Source organism: Ranitomeya imitator, chromosome 1, assembly GCF_032444005.1.
Source record: "Ranitomeya imitator isolate aRanImi1 chromosome 1, aRanImi1.pri, whole genome shotgun sequence".
NCBI lineage: Eukaryota > Metazoa > Chordata > Amphibia > Anura > Dendrobatidae > Ranitomeya > Ranitomeya imitator.
The window spans coordinates 637,468,014-637,493,487 of NC_091282.1; the positions used below are offsets into that span (position 1 = coordinate 637,468,014).

At 46.2% G+C, this 25,474-nt stretch overlaps 1 protein-coding gene across 3 annotated transcripts in view; it reads left to right on the top strand.

The window, feature by feature from the left end:
- ANXA9 (annexin A9) overlaps positions 1-25,474 on the top strand; it is a 147,854-nt gene that overhangs the window by 112,914 nt on the left and 9,466 nt on the right. For all 3 annotated transcript variants that reach the window (XM_069727290.1, XM_069727281.1, XM_069727272.1), the window contains 3 exons: positions 7,496-7,587; positions 8,092-8,205; positions 12,119-12,209. In XM_069727290.1, coding sequence (XP_069583391.1) covers positions 7,496-7,587; positions 8,092-8,205; positions 12,119-12,209 — 297 coding nt within the window. The remainder of the gene's footprint in view (positions 1-7,495; positions 7,588-8,091; positions 8,206-12,118; positions 12,210-25,474) is intronic.

Sequence of the window (25,474 nt, forward strand, 5' to 3'; positions counted from 1 at the left end):
TTGGTTTCACCGTTTTTCTGCAATTCTGGGTTCCATCCTCGTTTCTCTTCTGGACAGGTTGAGTCTTCGGACTGTCCTGGTGTGGATACTGTGGTGGACAGGTTGCAGCAGATTTGGACTCAGGTAGTGGACAATTTGACCTTGTCCCAGGAGAAGGCTCAACTTTTCGCTAATCGCAGACGCCGTGTGGGTCCCCGACTTCGTGTTGGGGATCTGGTTTGGTTATCTTCTCGTCATATTCCTATGAAGGTTTCCTCTCCTAAGTTTAAACCTCGTTTTATTGGTCCATATAGGATTTCTGAGGTTCTTAATCCTGTGTCTTTTCGTCTGACCCTTCCAGATTCTTTTTCCATACATAACGTATTCCATAGGTCATTGTTGCGGAGATACGTGGCACCTATGGTTCCATCTGTTGAGCCTCCTGCCCCGGTTTTGGTGGAGGGGGAATTGGAGTATATTGTGGAGAAGATTTTGGATTCTCGTGTTTCAAGACGGAAACTCCAGTATCTGGTTAAATGGAAGGGTTATGCTCAGGAGGATAATTCCTGGGTTTTTGCCTCTGATGTCCATGCTCCCGATCTTGTTCGTGCCTTTCATGTGGCTCATCCTGGTCGGCCTGGGGGCTCTGGTGAGGGTTCGGTGACCCCTCCTCAAGGGGGGGGTACTGTTGTGAATTCTGTGGCAGAGTTCACTCCTGTGGTCACAAGTGGTACTTCGGCTGATTCTCTCTGGGATCTTCCGTTTGTGGAGGAAAGTGGTACTGCAGCTTCTGGGTTTCCTTCCTCAGGTGATCTGGTGAGCTCATTAGCTTCTTCTCTACTTAACTCCACCTGATGCTTTGATCTATGCTTCCTGTCAATGTTTCAGTGTGGGACTTGTTTTTTCCCTGGATCATTCCTGTGGCCTGCTGCTCTGCAAAGCTAAGTTTTGCTTATGTTATTTTGTTGCTATTTTTCTGTCCAGCTTGCTTTATTGGTTTTTCTCGCCTGCTGGAAGCTCTGAGACGCAGAGGGACCACCTCCGTACCGTTAGTCGGTGCGGAGGGTCTTTTTGGTCCCCTCTTCGTGGTTTTTTATAGGTTTTTGTGCTGACCGCAAAGTTATCTTCCCTATCCTCGTTCTGTTCAGCTAGTCGGGCCTCACTTTGCTAAATCTGTTTCATCTCTATGTTTGTGTTTTCATCTTACTCACAGTCATTATATGTGGGGGGCTGCCTTTTCCTTTGGGGAATTTCTCTGAGGCAAGGTAGGCTTATTTTTCTATCTTCAGGATTAGCTAGTTTCTCAGGCTGTGACGAGGCGCCTAGGTTCTGGTCAGGAGCGCTCCACGGCTACCTTTAGTGTGGTTTGATAGGCTTAGGGATTGCGGTCTGCAGAGTTCCCACGTCTCAGAGCTCGTTCTATTATTTTGGGTTATTGTCAGTTCACTGTATGTGCTCTGACCTCCATGTCCATTGTGATTCTGAATTGCCTTTCATAACACCTTTCTAGCTAAAAAGAAAGAATAGGACAGAGTACTATGCAGTCAGTATTAAAACACTAGAAAATATCCACCACAGAAAATACAAATCTCCACATCTGACTAAAGACATGGAGGGTATATCTGCATCTCCAGAGATACAGCTTGGCTGCAAAAAATCCTTACACAGACAAGCTGGACAAGACAAAACATGAAAATGCACTGAACTATAAGGCCCACAGCATGTGGACAGCAAAAACAAAGCCAGGACTTATCTTTGTTGAAAAGCACAGCAAAACAGGAGAGACCAGGTAGGGATGTGAATCCTCCAAAAACAATGGACAACTGGCACTGACTAAAGGATCAAGCAAGACTAAATAGCCCAGTCCAAATTGCAATAAGTGGACAAACCTGATAAATGCTGCGATCCAAAGACAGCAGCACTACCACTCATAACCACCGGAGGGAGCCCAAGAGCAGAATTCACAACAGTACCCCCCCTTGAGGAGGGGTCACTGAACCCTCACCAGAGCCCCCAGGCCGATCAGGACGAGCCAAATGAAATGCACGAACCAAATCGTCAGCATGAACATCGGAGGCAACAACCCAAGAATTATCCTCCTGGCCATAACCCTTCCATTTGACAAGATACTGAAGCTTCCGCCTCGAAAAACGAGAATCCAAAATCTTCTCAACCACATACTCCAACTCCCCATCAATCAACACCGGGGCCGGAGGATCAACAGAGGGAACAACGGGCACTACATACTTCCGCAACAAAGATCTATGGAAAACATTCTGGATGGAAAAAGAGGCTGGAAGGGCCAAACTAAAAGACACTGGATTGATAATCTCAGAAATCCTATAAGGACCAATAAACCGAGGCTTGAACTTAGGGGAAGAAACCTTCATAGGAACATGACGGGAAGACAACCAGACCAAATCCCCAACCCGAAGCCGGGAACCAACACACCGACGACGGTTAGCAAAACGCTGAGCCTCCTCCTGAGACAACACCAAATTGTCCACCACATGAGCCCAAATTTGCTGCAGCCTGTCAACCACAGAATCCACACCAGGACAATCAGAAGGCTCAACCTGTCCTGAAGAAAAACGAGGATGAAAACCAAAATTACAAAAAAAAGGCGAAACCAAGGTAGCAGAACTAGCCCGATTATTAAGGGCAAACTCGGCCAATGGCAAGAAAGCCACCCAATCATCCTGATCAGCAGACACAAAGCATCTCAAATAAGTTTCCAAAGTCTGATTAGTTCGTTCGGTTTGGCCATTTGTCTGAGTATGAAATGCGGAAGAAAAAGACAAATCAATGCCCAGCCTAGCACAAAAGGCCCGCCAAAACCTAGAAACAAACTGGGAACCTCTATCGGACACAATATTCTCCGGAATGCCATGCAAACGAACCACATGCTGAAAAAACAACGGAACCAAATCAGAAGAGGAAGGTAATTTAGGCAAAGGTACCAAATGAACCATCTTAGAAAACCGATCACAAACCACCCAGATAACTGACATCCTCAGGGACCGGCAAAGGCAGAAGCAACCCACCAGCACTGGAACAACAAGGCTTGGCCCGCGCACAAGTCCCACAGGACTGCACAAATAAAGCACATCCCGCGACAAAGAAGGCCACCAAAAGGACCTACCAACCAAATCTCTGGTACCAAAAATTCCAGGATGGCCAGCCAATACAGAACAATGAACCTCAGAAATCACTTTACTAGTCCATCTATCAGGAACAAACAGTTTCCCCACTGGACAGCGGTCAGGTTAATTAGCCTGAAATTCCTGAAGAACCCGTCGTAAATCAGGGGAGATGGCAGAAAGAATCACCCCTTCTTTCAGAATGCCGACCGGCTCAAGGACCCCAGGAGAATCAGGCAAGAAACTCCTAGAGAGGGCATCAGCCTTAACATTCTTAGAACCCGGAAGATACAAGACCACAAAATCAAAATGGGAGAAAAACAGGGACCATCGAGCCTGTCTAGGGTTCAGTCGTTTGGCAGACTTGAGGTAAATCAGATTCTTATGATCGGTCAGGACCACAATACGGTGCTTGGCCCCCTCAAGCCAATGTCGCCACTCCTCAAATGCCCACTTCATAGCCAACAACTCCCAATTGCCGACATCATAATTGCGTTCCGCAGGCGAAAACTTCCGAGAAAAGAAGGCACACGGTTTCATCAAGGAACCATCAGAATTCCTCTGAGACAAAACGGCCCCTGCCCCAATCTCAGACGCGTCAACCTCAACCTGAAATGGAAGAGAAACATCTGGCTGACGCAACACAGGGGCAGAAGTAAATCGGCGTTTAAGCTCCTGAAAGGCAGAAACAGCCGCGGAGGACCAATTCGTCACATCAGCGCCTTTCTTCGTCAAATCGGTCAGAGGTTTAACCACACTGGAGAAGTTGGCAATGAAACGACGGTAAAAATTAGCAAAGCCCAAGAATTTCTGAAGGCTCTTCACAGATGTGGGCTGAATCCAATCATGAATGGCCTGAACCTTAACCAGATCCATTTCTATAGATGAGGGAGAAAAAATGAAGCCCAAAAAAGAAACCTTCTGCACTCCAAAGAGGCACTTAGACCCCTTGACAAATAAAGCATTATCACGGAGGATCTGAAATACCATCCTGACCTGTTTCACATGAGACTCCCAATCATCGGAAAAAATCAAAATATCATCCAAATATACAATCATGAATTTATCAAGATAACTCCTAAAGATATCATGCATGAAAGACTGGAACACAGATGGGGCATTAGAGAGTCCGAATGGCATCACAAGGTATTCAAAATGGCCTTCGGGCGTATTAAATGCAGTTTTCCATTCGTCACCCTGCTTAATACGAACAAGAATATATGCCCCTCGAAGGTCAATCTTAGTAAACCAACTAGCCCCCTTAATCCAAGCAAACAAATCAGTAAGCAAAGGCAAAGGGTATTGAAATTTGACCGTGATCTTATTCAAGAGGCGATAATCAATACAGGTTCTCAAGGAGCCATCCTTCTTGGCAACAAAAAAAAAACCTGCTCCCAATGGTGAAGAAGATGGCCGAATATGCCCCTTCTCCAAAGACTCCTTAATATAGCTCCGCATGGCGGCATGCTCTGGCACAGACAGGTTGAAAAGTCGGCCCTTAGGGAACTTACAACCTGGAATCAAGTCAATAGCACAATCACAGTCCCTATGCGGTGGAAGGGAACTGGATTTGGGCTCATCGAATACATCCTGGGAATCTGACAAAAACTCAGGAATTTCAGAAGAGGGGGAAGAGGAAATTGACATCAAAGGAACATGACCATGAACCCACTGACAACCCCAACTAATCACAGACATAGATTTCCAATCTAACACCGGATTATGTACCTGTAACCATGGAAAACCCAGCACAATAGCATCATGCAAATTATGCAACACCAGAAAACGACAATCTTCCTGATGGGCTGGCGCCATGCACATGGTCAGCTGTGTCCAAAACTGAGGTTTAGTTTTAGCCAACGGTGTAGCATCAATGCCCCTTAAAGATATAGGGTTTTGCAAAGGCTGCAAGGGGAAACCACAACGTCTGGCAAATTCTAAGTCCATTAAGTTCAGAGCGGCGCCTGAATCCACAAATGCCATGACAGAAAATGACGATAATGAGCAGATCAAGGTCACAGATAACAGAAATTTAGGTTGTACAGTACTGATGGTAACAGAACTAGCGATTCCCTTTGTACGCTTAGGGCAATCAGAAATAACATGAGCAGAATTGCCGCAGTAAAAACACAACCTATTCTGACGCCTGAATCTTTGTCGTTCAGCTCTAGACAAAATCCTATCACACTGCATAGGCTCAGGGCTCCGCTCGGAGGACAACGCCACAGTGTGCACAACTCTGCGCTCGCGCAAGCGCCGATCAATCTGAATGGCCAGAGACATAGAATCACTCAGACCGGCAGGAGTGGGGAACCCCACCATAACATATTTAACGGATTCAGAAAGACCCTTTCTGAAAATTGCCGCCAAGGCATCCTCATTCCATTTAGTTAATACAGACCATTTTCTAAATTTCTGGCAATACGATTCTGCCGCTTCTTGACCCTGACACAGGGCCAACAAGGTCTTCTCTGCATGATCCACTGAATTAGGTTCATCATACAATAACCCTAGCGCCTGAAAAAAGGTGTCTACATTAAGCAAAGCAGGATTCCCAGATTCCAGGGAAAATGCCCAATCCTGAGGATCACCACACAGCAGGGAAATAACAATTTTAACCTGCTGAATGGGATCACCAAAAGAACGGGGTTTCAGAGCAAAAAAAATGTTTACAGTTATTTTTAAAGCTCAAAAATTTGGACCTGTCCCCAAAAAACAAATCAGGAGTTGGAATTCTAGGCTCTAAAACCGGAGTCTGAACGATATAATCGGAAATACCCTGTACTCTAGCAGCTAGTTGGTCCACACGAGAAACCAATTCCTGAACCTCCATGCCAGCGCCTAACTCCTGAACCACCCAGAGGAAAAGAGAGAAGGAAAGACAAAACAGACTACAGAAAAAAAAATGGCTCAGCACTTTCCTTCCTTTCTTCTGAGATGCGTTTAACTCATTGTTGGCCAGTTGTACTGTTATGATCTGGTGACCTAGGAGCAGCATGAGACGTACTCTGGAGAAGGTGGTACCTGTACTGACTGCAGACCCTGAACTTAGCACCGCAACTAGAAGTAGCCGTGGGATGTACCTAACACTCCCTAGACACCTCGACACAGCCTAAGGACTAACTTCCCCTAAAGATAGAAACGGGAAAACTATCTTGCCTCAGAGAAAATCCCCAAAGGATAGACAGCCCCCCACAAATATTGACTGTGAGAGGAGAGGGAAATGACATACGCAGACTGAAATCAGGATTTAGCAAAGGAGGCCTTTCTAGCTAAAAAGAAAGAATAGGACACTAAAACACTAGAAAATATCCACCACAGAAAATACAAATCTCCACATCTGACTAAAGACATGGAGGGTATATCTGCATCTCCAGAGATACAGCTTGGCTGCAAAAAATCCTTACACAGACAAGCTGGACAAGACAAAACATGAAATTGCACTGAACTATAAGGCCCACAGCATGTGGACAGCAAAAACAAAGCCAGGACTTATCTTTGTTGAAAAGCACAGCAAAACAGGAGAGACCAGGTAGGGATGTGAATCCTCCAAAAACAATGGACAACTGGCACTGACTAAAGGATCAAGCAAGACTAAATAGCCCAGTCCAAATTGCAATAAGTGGACACACCTGATAAATGCTGCGATCCAAAGACAGCAGCACTACCATTCATAACCACCGGAGGGAGCTCAAGAGCAGAATTCACAATACATACCACCCCCGTATACCCTCACCACCATCATATACCCACACCACCCTTGTATAGCCACACCGCCCTCGTATACCCACACCACTCTCCTTTACCCACCCCGTCCTTGTAATCATGTTTGTTCCGAATCAAATATAAAACAGCATAGTATGTTATAAAAATAGAAAGACAAACAACGGTACACACCGGTTATTCAACCTATTGCTCCAGTGCAATCTCTCCAGTGGTGCTCGACAGTCACTTTGGCTGCAGTTATCACTGACTGTACATCCTTGTGGCCACTGCAGCCAATCACTAGCCGTACATCTTTGTGACTACTGCAGCTAATTATTATTGGTCATTTATCCACATGACCACTGCAGCCAATCACTAGCCGTAAAACCTTGTGACCACTGCAGCCAATTATTGCAGCCAGTCAGTTACTATATATCCATGTGACCACTGCAGCCAATCACTGGCCATACATCCATGCAACCACTGAAGGCAGCCAATGGTCTTACATACATGTAACCACTGCAGCCAATCATTGGTCATTTGTATAGACATTTCCAATGAGGCCAGTTGTTGGCTGCAGTGGTCACATGAATGTTCATTTTAGTGCCTCTTATATCAGTCACAGTCCATCTGCCCAATGACAGCCACTTTTCCATTATGTTTACTGACAGGTAATGTGCAGACGATCATCAACACAGTGACTGCTCTCAGCAATGATCAAAGACAAGAAGTGGCGCGACTCTACAAGACTGAACTTCAGAAGGTACGGCCTTCAGAACTGTCCATACGTATTATAGGTATCTTTTATTAAGTCCTCCCTAAATTGCACAATGGTGGGGGGTAAATGCCTTCTGGGTCTACAGAAATGCAAAAGATAATAACTGGGATCTAAACATAAAGTTGGCACCAAATCCCTAGCCCTATGTATTCCATTAGACCCAGCACCACTGGATACTCTACATACTGATGTACCATAATAATAAAACACATGAGGAAGCGCTGCATAATGTGCACCGGAGATGTATGGCCACAAGCATGAGAAAAATCCATGACTTTTGATGTATGAAGACAAAAATGTCTACACGTTGACAAAACCTTGATTTCCTCTGAAAGTTGTAGCTGCCACAAATACTGTACCATTCTCCCCATCAGTTGCTAAGACATTTCTAGAGATTTCTAGAGATTTATACTATCTACAAAGTTGAATAACTTCTCTGCTCTAGAGGCCGCACATCAATAGAAAAGTAAAGTCTGTTCCTCTCTGTAGGACTTGGTGGAGGACATCAAGAAAGCCGTCTCGGGAGACCTGGAGAAGGTCCTTGTTGGGTTGCTGAAGACTCCTGCTGTATTTGATGCCCAAGAACTAAAATCAGCAATGAAGGTCAGAAGAACCAATATCATCAGTTGCCTTTACTACTTTTTCTCTGCCCAGTAGATCTCTTGGACACTTGCTGTGCAGGGGAACTTAGTGAGAACTAAGAACTGAAATGGTCAATGAAGGTGAGAACCTCAGATATCCTCAGGTTCCTTCACGGCTTTTCTCTGCACAGTGGATCTCCTGGACTCTTGCTATGCAGGGAAACTGCGGCACAGCACCATTCCTGTAAATGTAGCATAATAAAACTTGGCACTCAACGTAAATTTTCAAAAGATTTAATGTTGTCCACGATTAGTACATCAATTTCACAAACGTTTCGGTCATATCTTGACCACCTTCAGTGTACTAGACATAAGATACTGGTATTGATCAAAAAAGTACTGTAAATAATATCACCATCATGTATACGAAAAAAACAAAAACAAAAGTATATTTTAACATGTATATAAAATGTATATATGACAATATCACTATCCAGTGGTGTATATAGGTAATCAGGTTGCGGGGAAGAAGGAAGGGGACCTACCTGACTGCATATGTAAAGACACTGGTATGGACAAAGGACAATCCTCAAGGTTATTGTAATTGCTGACATGTAACACACATGTGACATGTAACACACAGACATGAGGGATTCCTGCTCTCCTGTCTGTATGTAACACACAGACATGAGGGATTCCTGCTCTCCTGTCTCTATGTAACACACAGACATGTGGGATTCCTGATCTCCTGTCTCTATGTAACACACAGACATGAGGGATTCCTGCTCTCCTGTCTGTATGTGACACACAGACATGAGGGATTCCTGCTCTCCTGTCTGTATGTAACACACAGACATGAGGGATTCCTGCTCTCCTGTCTGTATGTCTGTATGTAATACACAGACATGAGGGATTCCCGCTCTCCTGTCTCCATGTAACACACAGACATGAGGGATTCCCGCTCTCCTGTCTCTAGGTAACACACCGACATGAGGGATTCCTGCTCTCCTGTCTCTATGTAATACACATACATGAAGGATTCCTGCTCTCCTGTCTCCATGTAACACACAGATATGAGGGATTCCTGCTCTCCTGTCTACATGTAATACACAGCTATGAGGGATTTCTGCTCTCCTGTCTCTATGTAACACACAGACATGAGGGATTCCTGCTCTCCTGTCTCCATGTAACACACAGACATGAGGGATTCCTGCTCTCCTGTCTGTATGTAACACACAGACATAAGGGATTCCTGCTCTCCTGTCTATATGTAACAGACATGAGGGATTCCTGCTCTCCTGTCTGTGTGTAACACAGACATGAGGGATTCCCGCTCTCCTGTCTGTATGTAACACAGACATGAGGGATTCCCGCTCTCCTGTCTCTATGTAACACACATAAATGAGGGATTCCCGCTCTCCTGTCTCTAGGTAACACACCGACATGAGGGATTCCTGCTCTCCTGTCTCTATGTAACACACATACATGAGGGATTCCTGCTCTCCTGTCTCTAGGTAACACACCGACATGAGGGATTCCTGCTCTCCTGTCTCTAGGTAACACACCGACATGAGGGATTCCTGCTCTCCTGTTTCCATGTAATACACACATAAGAGGGATTCCTGCTCTCCTGTCTGTATGTAATACACAGACATGAGGGATTCCTGCTCTCCTGTCTCTATGTAACACACAGACATGAGGGATTCCTGCTCTCCTGTATGTATGCAATACACAGACACGAGGGATTCCTGCTCTCCTGTCTGTATGTATGTCCTGTCTCATACACACGCGGCTGCGCTCTGTACACCTCATACACATGCGGCTGCGGTCCGTACACGCGGCTCTGCTCTGTACACTTCGTGCACACACACGACTAATATAATAATATCACCATCATGTATACGAAAAAAACAAAAGTATATTTTAACATGTATATAAAATGTATATATGACAATATCACTATCCAGTGGTGTATATAGGTAATCAGGTTGCGGGGAAGAAGGAAGGGGACCTATCTGACTGCATATGTAAAGACACAGGTATGGACAAAGGAAAATCCTCAAGGTTATTGTAATTGCTGACATGTGGCACCTCTATAGGAGATTAGTGCCATGTGAGATATATTGCATATGTATAATCTATATATTCTACACTATTAATAGTGATTTACTGTATCCTCTTGTTTGGAAATATTCCTGAACTTTAAGTTCCTTCTTTTTTCCCTTTTTTATATATGGTTATTTATATACATTTTTTTCCAGTTTTTTTCATATACATGACGTTGATCTTATTTATCTTTTTTGATCAATACCAGTATCTTATGCCTAGTACACTGGAAGAAGGTCAAGATATGATCGAAACGTTTGTGAAATTGATGTACTAATCGTGGACAACATTAAATCTTTTGAAAATTTAAGTTGAGTGCCAAGTTTTATTACGCTACCTTTCTGGTTGGGGACTATACTTGTGCACCTTCACGGTAGTGCCACATTTTGTCTTATCACATTCATGCAAATGTGGCCGGCAGCAGTTCCCGACATAGCGAATGCCTGGATGGAGGTAAGTACTACTCCAGCAATGCGCCCTTTTCATGCACAGCACTGGGGACCTCCCAAAGGTGATACCACCGATCACATGGCACCGCCACCGATCCTGCTGATTGGAACACTCCTTTAAGTACCCATTCTGATCTCATACACATATCACACTTCTGCCAATACCTGCCATCCATATATGTACCCCAAAATATAGCCTAGAAAAACTACAACTCATCATCTAAAAAACTAGTCTTTATACAGCTCCGCCGATGGAAAAATGAAAAACTAACTTACTGGTCTCAGAAAGTTGTGACACAAACCCAAATTTTCATTTACATTTCACCATTTTTTTAACCTTTAAAAAAAATTTTTTTTAACCCCTTAGTGACGGAGCCAAATTTTTGAAATCTGACCAGTGTCACTTTATGTGGTAATAATTCTACAACGCTTCAACAAATCCCAGTGATTTTGAGATTGTATTTTCGTGACACATTATACTTTATGATAATGGTAAATTTAGGTCAATATGTTTTGTTTTTATTTACAAAAATATCAAAAATTTGAGAAAAATGTTAAAAAATTAGCAATTTTCAAATTTTGAATGATTATCCCTTTAATCCAGATAGTCATACCATAGCAAACCATTAATAGATAACATTTCCCACATGTCAGCTTTACATCAGCACCATTTGTAAAATGTTATTTTATTTTGTTAGCATTTTAGGAGAATTAAAAATGTAGCAGCAATTTTTCATTTTTTTCAAGGAAATTTATAAAATTTATTTTTTTAGGGACTTATCCATGTTTGAAGTGACTTTAGGGGTCTCGTATATTGGGAAACCCCCAAACGTGATACCATTTTAAAAACAGCACCCCCTGACATATTGAAAACTGCAGTCAGGTAGTTTATTAACCTTTCAGGTGCTTTACAGGAATTAATGCAAAGTGGTATGATAGGAATGAAAATGTGCATTTTTACCACCTAAATATCACTAACTTCTGAGCAGGTTACTACAGCTGACAGACTCTAAGGCCGCTATTTGGTCATGAATTGCCATGGCAAACATCAGGACCACAAAATCAAGATCTGAGGGCACCAATTTGGTTAAATAGGTAGCCCCACACTCTGTTAACCATTTATAATGATGTAGTCACTATTGGCAGCAGCATCTAAGGGGTTAAACAGATTTGGACGGTGCAAACACTGACCGTGGCTGATGCAGCAAGTTGTCAGCTATAGTGGACAGCCGACAGCTACTGGATTGTTACCTTTATGGGGAGGCTATTCTCTTATATCTCAGGTCAGTTAAAAGGCGTATTGGCTGTCACTAAGGAGTTAAAAAGCCCAGATGGGAATATAGGATCCTCCACTATTAATATTTCTATTTTGTGACACAGGGTTTAGGTACCAATGAAGCAACACTGACAGAAATCCTCTCCACCAGATCCAATGATCAGCTCCGAGAAATTCAGACATGTTACAGGCAAGGTAAGTGGAGAATATGAGGTCAGACCTCTGTAAGCTAGGAGGGTCTTGAAGTCTTGAAGAGGATCTTAAGGGGATGTAATCATTTATTTAAGTTTTTAGATACAAATCAGAAAAGATGGAATGGTGTTGTTGTTTTTTATCTTTTTTGCTAAATCTATGAAATGCGCTTTGGGATTGAAGGAAGGTCCCAGTGGCTGGACCTCAACCAATCAGTTTCTTACCACCTACCCCTTGGATAGGTGATAACTTTAATGGTTGGAACTTATGGACAGAGATATGTGGAGCGCCCCCAGACACAGGGCCACGCGTTTCGGTACCGGGCCTCTCTGGTTCGGTTCTGAGGCAGTCACGGTGGCTAGACCCGGTCCGCGACCCTGCTAAGGGGCGTCCAATGAAAGTAGTGGAACAGTCTGTCAGGGGTTCGTGACGCCACCTGTGATGTTCGGTCAGGATGACCGACGCTGCTGTGGGGTCCGCTGGGGTGATGGAATGGCAGCTGGGTGGTATAACTTCCCACAGGTGAAGTATGTCCCAAGGGCTTCCCAGCAAGGGGAATGGTGATGGTGTGAGGTGCAGGTAATAACGAGGACACAAGGTTGCAGTCTCTTTACCTTTTTACTGAAGGCTTCAATATACTCAGTCCAGAGCACGTTCAACCGGGCTATCAGAGACCGGCCGGTCCGATGGGCACATCCAGAGTTTCCCTCGCAGATGGAAATCGTTGCCTACCAATAGCGCCTGTGTGTTGTAGTCCTACCCTGCTGAGCATTCGGAATAGTTCTCACAACTGCTGCTCTCGTTCGTTCGTTCACTACAGCTTTCTTTCTCTCTCTCGTTCTTAGGTTCCAGATGTTGCTAGCTTCTAACGTCCCCCAGATATGTTTTGGCTAGGACGCCACCCGTTTGACGGGAAGGCTTGGAGGTCTTCCGGGACCCTAGAGACGCCCCTCTCCCAATGTTGCCCATGTCTTCGTAGGTGTAGAAGGTAGACAGCCAACTTATGATTAACTGTCCAGCGGAATTTGAAGTAAGGCCTGAAGTCAGTTAGGGTATGTGTCCACTTTCAGGATGGCCGGCGGTATCGTCGGAGCGGCTTAGCCGCTCTGCGCTAAGCCCCGCCCCCTTTCTGGGACGCGATGATGCCGGATGTGTTCACAGCACACATCCGGCATCATCGCTCCCCACCATAGTGCCCTGTGCTATATCTTGCGGCGACGCAGCGTCGCCGCAAGATATACGGACATGCTGCAATCTGAAAAGACGCGCAGCATGTCCGGAGTCGCAGGGCCGCCGCGTGCGTGTTACCACGCATAGTGGAGACGGGATTTCATTCAATCCCCTCCACTATGCTGTAACATCTGGACGCTGCGTGTTTGACGCTGCGTCCCTATGCAGCGTCAAACACGCAGCGTTTACTGCACGTGGACACATACCCTAACTCCTACGGTGATCCGGCCACCGACTACGCGCCTCAGTAAGATGTTGCCTTCCTCTCTCGGCACGACTCTTACTAGCTCTCCTTTGTGCTGATCTCGTTTACACTGTTCCACAATATTCTTCCCTTCTTGTCTCTCTCTTAGGATACCGCCGCAAGGTGTGCAGGCGTGGTTCCGTTCCGTTCTGTTCTGTTCGCTAGGCACCTGCCAGGTTCCCACACCTGACAGGGACCCCCCTGTGTCTTCTCCCTGCAACACCCCCTGCCACGGGATGTTGCCCGGTTCCAACCCAGTCAGCTTCTGACTAACTTCCTCCCCAGCCCCTAGTTTTACCAGTGTGAGGAGTGGCCCAATAAATAAAGCCTTTTTCTCCCCCTAGTGGCCGGAGTGTGAAGTGTAATGTGTTCTAGTGATACCTGGTCAGGAGAACTCCTTAGTGCCATCAGACGTACCGCTGCTCCCCTTAGTGGCAGAGCGCTATACTGCAACGACCAGGTCTCTGGGGCGCTGCACTCCCCCCCGGTTAAATCCAGTACTCCTGGACTGGGAAGAAGAACAACAATATAATGCAGTGAAAGACATACAAAATTTTTGAATGCTAAGAACAAGTGAATAGAAAAGGTGCTTCCCTTTATGGGAGGTGAGGACGCTTAAACGTTGCAAACAATAACAAGATTAAATAGTTTTAAATAACATTTAGATTATAAATAACCTTTAGTACCCAGCCGGGTATTCTACGTAAGTGCAAATTTTGAACAAATAACTAACTCTTCCTTTAAGGGCGTATTCGCTGAATCCACTAAAGGCCTACCATAAAATACTATTACAACATCTCAACTTTCTTTCCGTTCCAACCTCACCAATGCAGGACCGCCTAGCTCCTTGGCTGAGCTTACTGCCATTGTGCCGACCATCTTTCTACGTTTCTCAGGAGGACTCTCTCTCTAACCCCTACGGGTTCACTTCAAACTTTCCTGTCCTCAAACTTTATTAACATTATTAAACTATCTAAATTCTTCAACATTATTAACGTTTCAACCTTTATCAAAAGTAATTATCAAACATTTCCTTTAAGAGGGACCCAAGTCTCTGGTGCAGATTCTCTTTCAGCAAACAAGTCCTTCTGCATCATGTCTTCGCAAAGTCTTCTTTGACTTATAAAACCAGTAGGGAGCACCTTTAAGAAGGTGCAAACTATTTACAAGGCAGTTCTGAATCATTCACCGTCCATGATCCGACAGTCTTTAAAACAATGATGAACGTTGGTTAACAGTAGAAAAGAAAACAATAGAAAACAATAGGGATCCCGGGTAAACAAAGGGATCCCTAGGAGTTAACCCTGGACGGGTTGAAGGTAACAGCAGGAACACAATGAACTATGTACATATTTCGGATCTTCGAGGTTTAGTGCTGCGGAGGTTGGGGTCTTACCTCACAGACCACACCTTTCCGTTGGGCACGGGTGGAATCCGCAGTTGCTCGCAGGGCCGAGCTTGCTTGGTGGTCCACCACAGGGACCCCTTCCTCTGGAGCTCCAGCTTCCACCTGTAGGGCCGCGCATAACTGGACACCTCTGGCCACCCAGCCGGCCTCTCTCCGCCACCGGGTATATGTCACCGCGTCGCCTGGCCTCAGTTCACGGGTATCCTCCCTCATCCCATAGCGGGGCTCCACTTCACTCCGGTCGACACGGACCTGCAGGGGTTCTCCGATCTCCTGGATAACCCCCCTCTCCTGCCTGGGGTTGTAGAAGACTACCACTCCCCAGTGCGATGGCGGGACCTTCTCCTCTCCGGTGAGATCTATCACTTCTACAGGTCGTGGCTGTTTCCTCCAAGCCGCCACTAGACGTCGCTGGCAGGATTCTTAAGTCCCGCTCCTGCGGGGCACAGCTTCCTGGCCGGGTGCAAAGTCCTGGCGCAGCCGGAGTGGACAGAGAAGGGGACACAGGGGACAGACGGATCTCCGTCGGATGGCCCAACCGGGAACTCACTCAGGCACGGGTTTCCAGGTAACGGGCCAGCCGCCGAGCTTCGGCGGCGGCCACCCAGCCATCAGGCATCCGCCCTCCAGGTTTTCCCTCTGGCGGCTTTGCAGCAGTCAAGTCCTGCAGCGGCGGTGACTCTGGGATTGCCGTGGGCGATACAGACCTGTGCCTGGCCGGGTCGTCTCCATGCGGTGGCCTGGGAGTCGCCATCTTTATCCCCTTCTCCAGATCTTCTTCTCGGGCTCTCTTTCGGGGGCGGCTCCGTCCCCACTGTCCCCACCCTCCGTAGAGGATGAGAAGGCGGACCTCGGCGGCTGACGGGCCCGCCCTCAAGATACAGCAATGCTTATACTGGGCGGCCATTATCGTTCACGCTCTTCGGTTCTTCTACACCCACTTCCACGCCCTTCTTCTTCTCCTGCGCTCCTCGTGGCGCGACAATGGCGGCAGTTTTGGCGGGAATCTTGTGTCAATAGCAATGCACAGTCCTTGCAGTAAATCACAATTCCAACACGTCTCAATCACAGTTCCAAGGCACACATGACCCAATTCTTCAGGTTTAAGTACGATCCTGTTCATGACGCCATGTTGGAGCGCCCCCAGACACAGGGCCACGTGTTTCGGTACCGGGCCTCTCTGGTTCGGTTCTGAGGCAGTCACGGTGGCTAGACCCGGTCCGCGACCCTGCTAAGGGGCGTCCAATGAAAGTAGTGGAACAGTCTGTCAGGGGTTCGTGACGCCACCTGTGGTGTTCGGTCAGGATGACTGACGCTGCTGTGGGGTCCGCTGGGGTGATGGAATGGCAGCTGGGTGGTATAACTTCCCACAGGTGAAGTATGTCCCCAGGGCTTCCCAGTAAGGGGAATGGTGATGGTGTGAGGTGCAGGCAATAATGAGGACACAAGGTTGCAGTCTCTTTACCTTTTTACTGAAGGCTTCAATATACTCAGTCCAGAGCACGTTCAACTGGGCTATCAGAGACCGGCCGGTCCGATGGGCACATCCAGAGTTTCCCTCGCAGATGGAAATCGTTGCCTACCAATAGCGCCTGTGTGTTGTAGTCCTACCATGCTGAGCATTCGGAATAGTCCTCACAACTGCTGCTCTCGTTCGTTTGTTCACTACAGCTTTCTTTCTCTCTCTCGTTCTTTGGTTCCAGATGTTGCTAGTTTCTAACGTCCCCCAGATATGTTTTGGCTAGGACGCCACTCGTTTGACGGGAAGGCTTGGAGGTCTTCCGGGACCCTAGAGACGCCCCTCTCCCAATGTTGCCCCCTATGTCTTCGTAGGTGTAGAAGGTAGACAGCCAACCTATGATTAACTGTCCAGCGGAATTTGAAGTAAGGCCTGAAGTCAGTTACTCCTACGGTGATCCGGCCACCGACTACGCGCCTCAGTAAGATGTTGCCTTCCTCTCTCGGCACGACTCTTACTGGCTCTCCTTTGTGCTGATCTCGTTTACACTGTTCCACAATATTCTTCCCTTCTTGTCTCTCTCTTAGGATACCGCTGCAAGGTGTGCAGGCGCGGTTCCGTTACGTTCTGTTCTGTTCTGTTCGCTAGGCACCTGCCAGGTTCCCACGCCTGACAGGGACCCCCTGTGTCTTCTCCCTGCAACACCCCCTGCCACGGGATGTTGCCCGGTTCCAACCCAGTCAGCTTCTGACTAACTTCCTCCCCAGCCCCTAGTTTTACCAGTGTGAGGAGTGGCCCAATAAATAAAGCCTTTTTCTCCCCCTAGTGGCCGGAGTGTGAAGTGTAATGTGTTCTAGTGATACCTGGTCAGGAGAACTCCTTAGTGCCATCAGACGTACCGCTGCTCCCCTTAGTGGCAGAGCGCTATACTGCAACGACCAGGTCTCTGGGGCGCTGCATATGTTATAGATTATTATAGCCTACAAGATCAGAAAGTGGCAAGGGGGCATTATCTAGAATAATATCAGTGTGTTTCTATCCTGTTTTATCTAGGCAGTACCACTGAATGGCAATTAAATCACTGCCCACTAATGATAATGAGATGACTCTGCCTATTGGGACCCAGTCTATACAGCAAAACAGATAATACAGTTGAAAAAAATTACGAAACAGGAAATGTTGTCACCATCTTGTGTCTAATGTAGTTTGAATATTGAAATAATTCAATATTTTCTTTAAAAAAAATCTTCATACTATGAGCAAGTATAAGAAACTTTATAATAAATTTTTTTTCACAGAAATATGCTTCTTTCTCCACTTAATAGCCACTTCTCCCTTCTCCTGCCTCCTGACTCATCATTCACTTTGAAAAAGGGTTAAAATCCGTCTTGGTCAAATGGTGATAGATTGTAGTTGCCTTTTGAAGTACATACAAATGGAAGAAGCACAATAAAAGAGAAGCACATACACACACAGACCCCTGCTGATGCTCTTTGTTGTTTTAGGTTACTGTAAAGCTAGATTCCCATGTACACTGCTTAGTATTGCTATATAATGTTTTCCATGCTGCTGCTGCTGCTGCTGACCATGTGTTACATACAGACAGGACAGCAGGAATCACACATGTCTGTGTGTTACATACAGACAGGAGAGCAGGAATCCTTCATGTTTGTGTGTTACATACAGGAGATTGGGAATCCCTCATGTCTGTGTGTTACACAGAGACAGGAGAGCAGGAATCCCTCATGTCTGTGTGTTACATAGAGACAGGAGAGCAGGAATCCCTCATGTCTGTGTGTTACATAGAGACAGGAGAGCAGGAATCCCTCATGTCTGTGTGTTACATGGAGACAGGAGAGCAGAAATTCCTCATGTCTGTGCGATACATAAAGGAAGAAGAGCGGGAATCCATCATGTCTGTGTGTTACATACACACAGGAGAGCAGGAATCCCTCATGTCTGTGTATTACATACAGACAGGAGAGCAGGAATCCCTCATGTCTGTGTGTTACATACAGACAGGAGAGCAGGAATCCCTCATGTCTGTGTGTTACATGGAGACAGGAGAGCAGGAATCCCTCATGTCTGTGTGTTACATAGAGACAGGAGAGCAGGAATCCCTCATGTCTGTGTGTTACATAGAGACAGGAGAGCAGGAATCACTCATGTCTGTGTGTTACATGGAGACAGGAGAGCAGAAATTCCTCATGTCTGTGCGATACATAAAGGAAGAAGAGCGGGAATCCATCATGTCTGTGTGTTACATACACACAGGAGAGCAGGAATCCCTCATGTCTGTGTATTACATACAGACAGGAGAGCAGGAATCCCTCATGTCTGTGTGTTACATACAGACAGGAGAGCAGGAATCCCTCATGTCTGTGTATTACATACAGACAGGAGAGCAGGAATCCCTCATGTCTGTGTGTTACATACAGACAGAATATCAGAAATCCCTCATGTCTGTGTGTTACATACAGACGGGAGCAGGAATCCCACATGTCTGCATACCTCCCAACTATTGAAGAAGGGAAAGAGGGACAAAGTTTGAGGCGCGGGCAGCACTCCGTGGCAAATTTTAGGCCATGTCTGTGTGTTACATAGAGACAGGAGAGCAGGAATAACTCATGTCTGTGTGTTATATGGAGACAGGAGAGCAGAAATCCCTCATGTCTCTGTGTTACATAAAGAGAGGAGAGCAGGAATCCCTCATGTCTCTGTGTTACATAAAGAGAGGAGAGCAGGAATCCCTCATGTCTGTGTGTTACATGGAGACAGGAGAGCAGGGATCCCTCATGTCTGTGTGTTACATAGAGACAGGAGAGCAGGAATCCCTCATGTCTGTGTGTTACATACAGACAGGAGAGCAGGAATCCCTCATGTCTGTGTGTTACATGGAGACAGGAGAGCAGGAATCCCTCATGTCTGTGTATTACATACAGACAGGAGAGCAGGAATCCCTCATGTCTGTGTATTACATACAGACAGGAGAGCAGGAATCCCTCATGTCTGTGTATTACATGGAAACAGGAGAGCAGGAATCCCTCATGTATGTGTGTTACATAGAGACAGGAGAGCAGGAATCCCTCATGTCGGTGTGTTACCTAGAGACAGGAGAGCGGGAATCCCTCATGTATGTGTGTTACATAGAGACAGGAGAGCGGGAATCCCTCATATCTGTGTGTTACATAGAGACAGGAGAGCAGGAATCCCTCATGTCTGTGTGTTACATACAGACAGGAGAGCGGGAATCCCTCATGTATGTATGCTACATACAGATATGAGAGCAGGAATCCCTCATGTCTGTTACATATAGACAGGAGAGCAGGAATCCCTTATGTCTGTGTGTTACATACAGACAGGAGAGCAGGAATCCCTCATGTCTGTGTGTTACATGGAGACAGGAGAGCAGGAATTCCTCATGTCTGTGCGATACATAGAGACATGAGAGCAGGAATCCCTCATGTCTGTGTGTTACATAGAGTCAGGAGAGCAGGAATCCCTCATGTCTGTGTGTCATATGCAGACGGGAGCAGGAATCCCACATGTGTGTCTGTTACATAGAGACAGGAGAACGGGAATCCCTCATGTATGTGTGCTACATACAGACAGGAGAGCAGGAATCCCTCATGTCTGTGTGTTACATGGAGACAGGAGAGCAGGAATTCCTCATGTATGTGTGTTACATAGAGACAGGAGAGCGGGAATCCCTCATGTCTGTGTGTTACATGGAGACAGGAGAGCAGGAATCCCTCATGTCTGTGTGCTACATAGAGACAGGAGAGCAGGAATCCCTCATGTCTGTGTGTTACATAGAGACAGGAGAGCAGGAATCCCTCATGTCTGTGTGTTACATAGAGACAGGAGAGCAGGAATCCCTCATGTCTGTGTGTTACATGGAGACAGGAGAGCAGGAATCCCTCATGTCTGTGTGTTACATAGAGACAGGAGAGCAGGAATCCCTCATGTCTGTGTGTTACATAGAGACAGGAGAGCAGGAATCCCTTATGTTTGTGTGTTACATAGAGACAGGAGAGCGGGAATCCCTCATGTCTGTGTGTTACATGGAGACAGGAGAGCAGGAATCCCTCATGTCTCTGTGTTACATGGAGACAGGAGAGCAGGAATCCCTCATGTCTGTGTGTTACATAAAGACAGGAGAGCAGGAATCCCTCATGTCTGTGTGTTACATGGAGACAGGAGAGCAGGAATCCCTCATGTCTGTGTGTTACATAAAGACAGGAGAGCAGGAATCCCTCATGTCTGTGTGTTACATGGAGACAGGAGAGCAGGAATCCCTCATGTCTGTGTGTTACATACAGACAGAAGAGCAGGAATCCCTCATGTCTGTGTGTTACATGGAGACAGAAGAGCAGGAATCCCTCATGTCTGTGTGTTACATGGAGACAGAAGAGCAGGAATCCCTCATGTCTGTGTGTTACATAAAGACAGGAGAGCAGGAATCCCTCATGTCTGTGTGTTACATGGAGACAGGAGAGCAGGAATCCCTCATGTCTGTGTGTTACATAGAGACAGGAGAGCAGGAATCCCTCATGTCTGTGTGTTACATAGAGACAGGAGAGCAGGAATCCCTCATGTCTGTGTGTTACATAGAGACAGGAGAGCAGGAATCCCTCATGTCTGTGTGTTACATAGAGACAGGAGAGCAGGAATCCCTCATGTCTGTGTGTTACATGGAGACAGGAGAGCGGGAATCCCTCATGTCTGTGTGTTACATGGAGACAGGAAAGCAGGAATCCCTCATGTCTGTGTGTTACATAGAGACAGGAGAGCAGGAATCCCTTATGTTTGTGTGTTACATGGAGAGAGGAGAGCAGGAATCCCTCATGTCTGTGTGTTACATGGAGACAGGAGAGCAGAAATTCCTCATGTCTGTGCGATACATAAAGGAAGAAGAGCGGGAATCCATCATGTCTGTGTGTTACATACAGACAGAATATCAGAAATCCCTCATGTCTGTGTGTTACATTCAGACGGGAGCAGGAATCCCACATGTGTGTCTGTTACATAGAGACAGGAGAGCGGGAATCCCTCATGTCTGCATACCTCCCAACTATTGAAGAAGGGAAAGAGGGACAAAGTTTGAGGCGCGGGCAGCACTCCGTGGCAAATTTTAGGCCACGCCTCTGACCACAGCCATTTCACAACTAGTCACACCCATATCCACGCCCCAACCACACCCATTTAGCACTGCTGATCACACTGTTTCATAAACAATAATTATAAACAAAAAATATGGCCACACAGTGCTCCATACTCAATAATGGCCACACAGTGCTCCATACTGTAAAATGGCCACACATGATGCTCCATACTGTATAATGGCCCTACATGATGCTTCATACTGTATAATGGCCACACATGATGCTCAATATTGTATAATGGCCACACATGACGCTCTATATTGATACTGTATAATGGCCATACATGATGCTCCATACTGTATAATAGCCACACATAGTGCTCCATACTGTATAATGGCCACACATGATGCTCAATACTGTATAATGGCCACACAGTGCTCCATACTGTATAATGGCCCCACATGATGCTGCATACAATATAATGGCCCCACATGATGCTGCGTACAGTATACTGGCCCCACGTGATGCTCCATACAGTATAATGGGCCCACATGATGCTGCATACTGTATAATGGTCTCACATGTTGCTTTGCACAGTATTATGGCTCCACACAATGCTGGGTACAGTATAATGGCCCCACATGATGCTGGGTACAGTATAATGGCCCCACATGATGCTGGGTGCAGTATAATGGCCCCACATGATACTGCATACAGTATAATGGCCACACATGGTTATCCCACCTCCATCATTGCCTTCTCCATCACTACACACACACACCTTTCAACACGCTCCATCACAGCAGCCAGCAGCTTCCACTCCCATGGCGCTGAATGACGTCATTCTGCCGCGCCACAGCGGTGACTGCTCACATCGCTGCAGCTCTGGTACGCAACTGATAAAGACCTCTCCATGTCTCCTGTGCCAGTCAGTGTCAGAGCGAGGAGCAATATCTGCTCCGATCCAACACAGCTAGCGTGCGCTCCGTACACCTTGTACACACGCGGCTGCTCTTCGTACACATCGTACACATGCAGTTCTGCTCCGTACACCTCGTACACATGTAGCTGCGGTCCGTACACCTCATACACACGCGGCTGCGCTCTGTACACCTCATACACATGCGGCTGTGGTCCGTACACACGTGGCTCTGCTCTGTACACCTCGTGCACACACACGACTCCGCTCCATAAACCTTGCACACGCGGCTCCGCTCCGTACACCTCGTACACACGTTGCTCTGCTCCGTACACCTCGTACCCACATGGCTCTGCTACATCCACACTGTAAACACCTCCTGACCCCACACATAAACTTACCCTCATCCAGCACCATGACAACCAGCAGAGTCCTGCATGCATACCCGGAGGCCCCGATCATGTGACCACTGACTCCTCCCCTCCTGTGACCTCATCACAGGTCCTGTGCGCACAGAACAGCCATATATATGGTGTGCTGCTCTGCGGGTGGAGGGATGAGCAGACCTCCCAACTGTCCCAGATCCAGTGGGGCAGTCACGATGAGGCTGAGGCTGAAATTGCAGTGCGGGAAAACTAATGTCCCACCCGTGACTGCGGGGGGAGACTGTCAAAATCGGGACTGCCCCGCTGGATCAGGGACAGTTGGGAGGTCTGTTTCTGTGTGTTACCTAGAGACAGGAGAGCGGGAATCCTTCATATCTGTGTGTTACATAGAGACAGGAGAGCAGGAATCCCTCATGTCTGTGTGTTACATAGAGATAGGAGAGCGGGAATCCCTCATGTCTGTGTGTTACATAGAGAGAGGAGAGCAGGAATCCCTCATGTCTGTGTGTTACATACAGACAGGAGAGCAGGAATCCCTCATGTCTGTGTGTTACATAGAGACAGGAGAGCGGGAATCCCTCAAGTCTGTGTATTACATACAGACAGGAGAGCAGGAATCCCTCATGTCTGTGTGTTACATACAGACAGGAGAGCAGGAATCCCTCATGTCTGTGTGTTACATACAGACAGGAGAGCAGGAATCCCTCATGTCTGCGTGTTAAATTCAGACAGTAGAGCGGGAATCCTTTATGTCAGTGTATGTGCAATATAGTAGATCTTCTCTACACCCTTGCTCAGAGACAACTGAAAATTAGAGATAAAGACTACAGAACAAATTCAGGCACACTTTAAATACAGTTAGGGCCAGAAATATTTGGACAGTGACACAAGTTTTGTTATTTTAGCTGTTTACAAAAACATGTTCAGAAATACAATTATATATATAATATGGGCTGAAAGTGCACACTCCCAGCTGCAATATGATAGTTTCCACATCCAAATCGGAGAAAGGGTTTAGGAATCATAGCTCTGTAATGCATAGCGTCCTCTTTTTCAAGGGACCAAAAGTAATTGGACAATGGACTCTAAGGGCTGCAATTAACTCTGAAGGCGTCTCCCTCGTTAACCTGTAATCAATGAAGTAGTTAAAAGGTCAGGGGTGGATTCTAGGTGTGTGGTTTTGCATTTGGAAGCTGTTGCTGTGAGCAGACAACATGCGGTCAAAGGAACTCTCAATTGAGGTGAAGCAGAACATCCTGAGGCTGAAAAAAAAGAAAAAATCCATCAGAGAGATAGCAGACTTGCTTGGAGTAGCAAAATCAACAGTTGGGTACATTCTGAGAAAAAAGGAATTGACTGGTGAGCTTGGGAACTCAAAAAGGCCTGGGCGTCCACGGATGACAACAGTGGTGGATGATCGCCACATACTTAATTTGGTGAAGAAGAGCCCGTTCACAACATCAACTGAAGTCCAGAACACTCTCAGTGAAGTAGGTGTATCTGTCTCTAAGTCAACAGTAAAGAGAAGACTCCATGACAGTAAATACAAAGGGTTCACATCTAGATGCAAACCATTCATCAATACCAAAAATAGACAGGCCAGAGTTAAATTTGCAGAAAAACACCTCAAGAAGCCAGCTCAGTTCTGGAAAAGTATTCTATAGACAGATGAGACAAAGATCAACCTGTACCAGAATGATGGGAAGAAAAAAGTTTGGAGAAGAAAGGGAACGGCACATGATCCAAGGCACACCACATCCTCTGTAAAACATGGTGGAGGCAACGTGATGACTTGTGTTTATTGATGACATAAGAGCAGACAAGAGTAGCCGGATGAATTCTGAAGTGTACCGGGATATACTTTCAGCCCAGATTCAGCCAAATGCTTGCAAAGTTGATTGGACGGCGCTTCATAGTACAGATGGACAATGACCCCAAGCATACATCCAAAGCTACCCAGAAGTTCATGAGTGCCAAAAAGTGGAACATTCTGCAATGGCCAAGTCAATCTCCAGATCTAAACCCAATTGAGCATGCATTTCACTTGCTCAAATCCAGACTTAAGACGGAAAGACCCACAAACAAGCAAGACCTGAAGGATGCGGCTGTAAAGGCCTGGCAAAGCATTAAGAAGGAGGAAACCCAGCGTTTGGTAATGTCCATGGGTTCCAGACTTAAGGCAGTGATTGCCTCCAAAGGATTTGCAACAAAATATTGAAAATAAAAATATTTTGTTTGGGTCATGTTTATTTGTCCAATTACTTTTGACCTCCTAAAATGTGGAGTGTTTGTAAAGAAATGTGTACAATTCCTACATTTTCTATCAGATATTTTTGTTCAACCCTTCAAATTAAACGTTACAATCTGCACTTGAATTCTGTTGTAGAGGTTTCATTTCAAATCCAATGTGGTGGCATGCAGAGCCCAAATCGCGAAAATTGTGTCACTGTCCAAATATTTCTGGCCCTAACTGTAAATACTACAAAAATACAGGCCTGGAGAACAGATCTGGGGAAC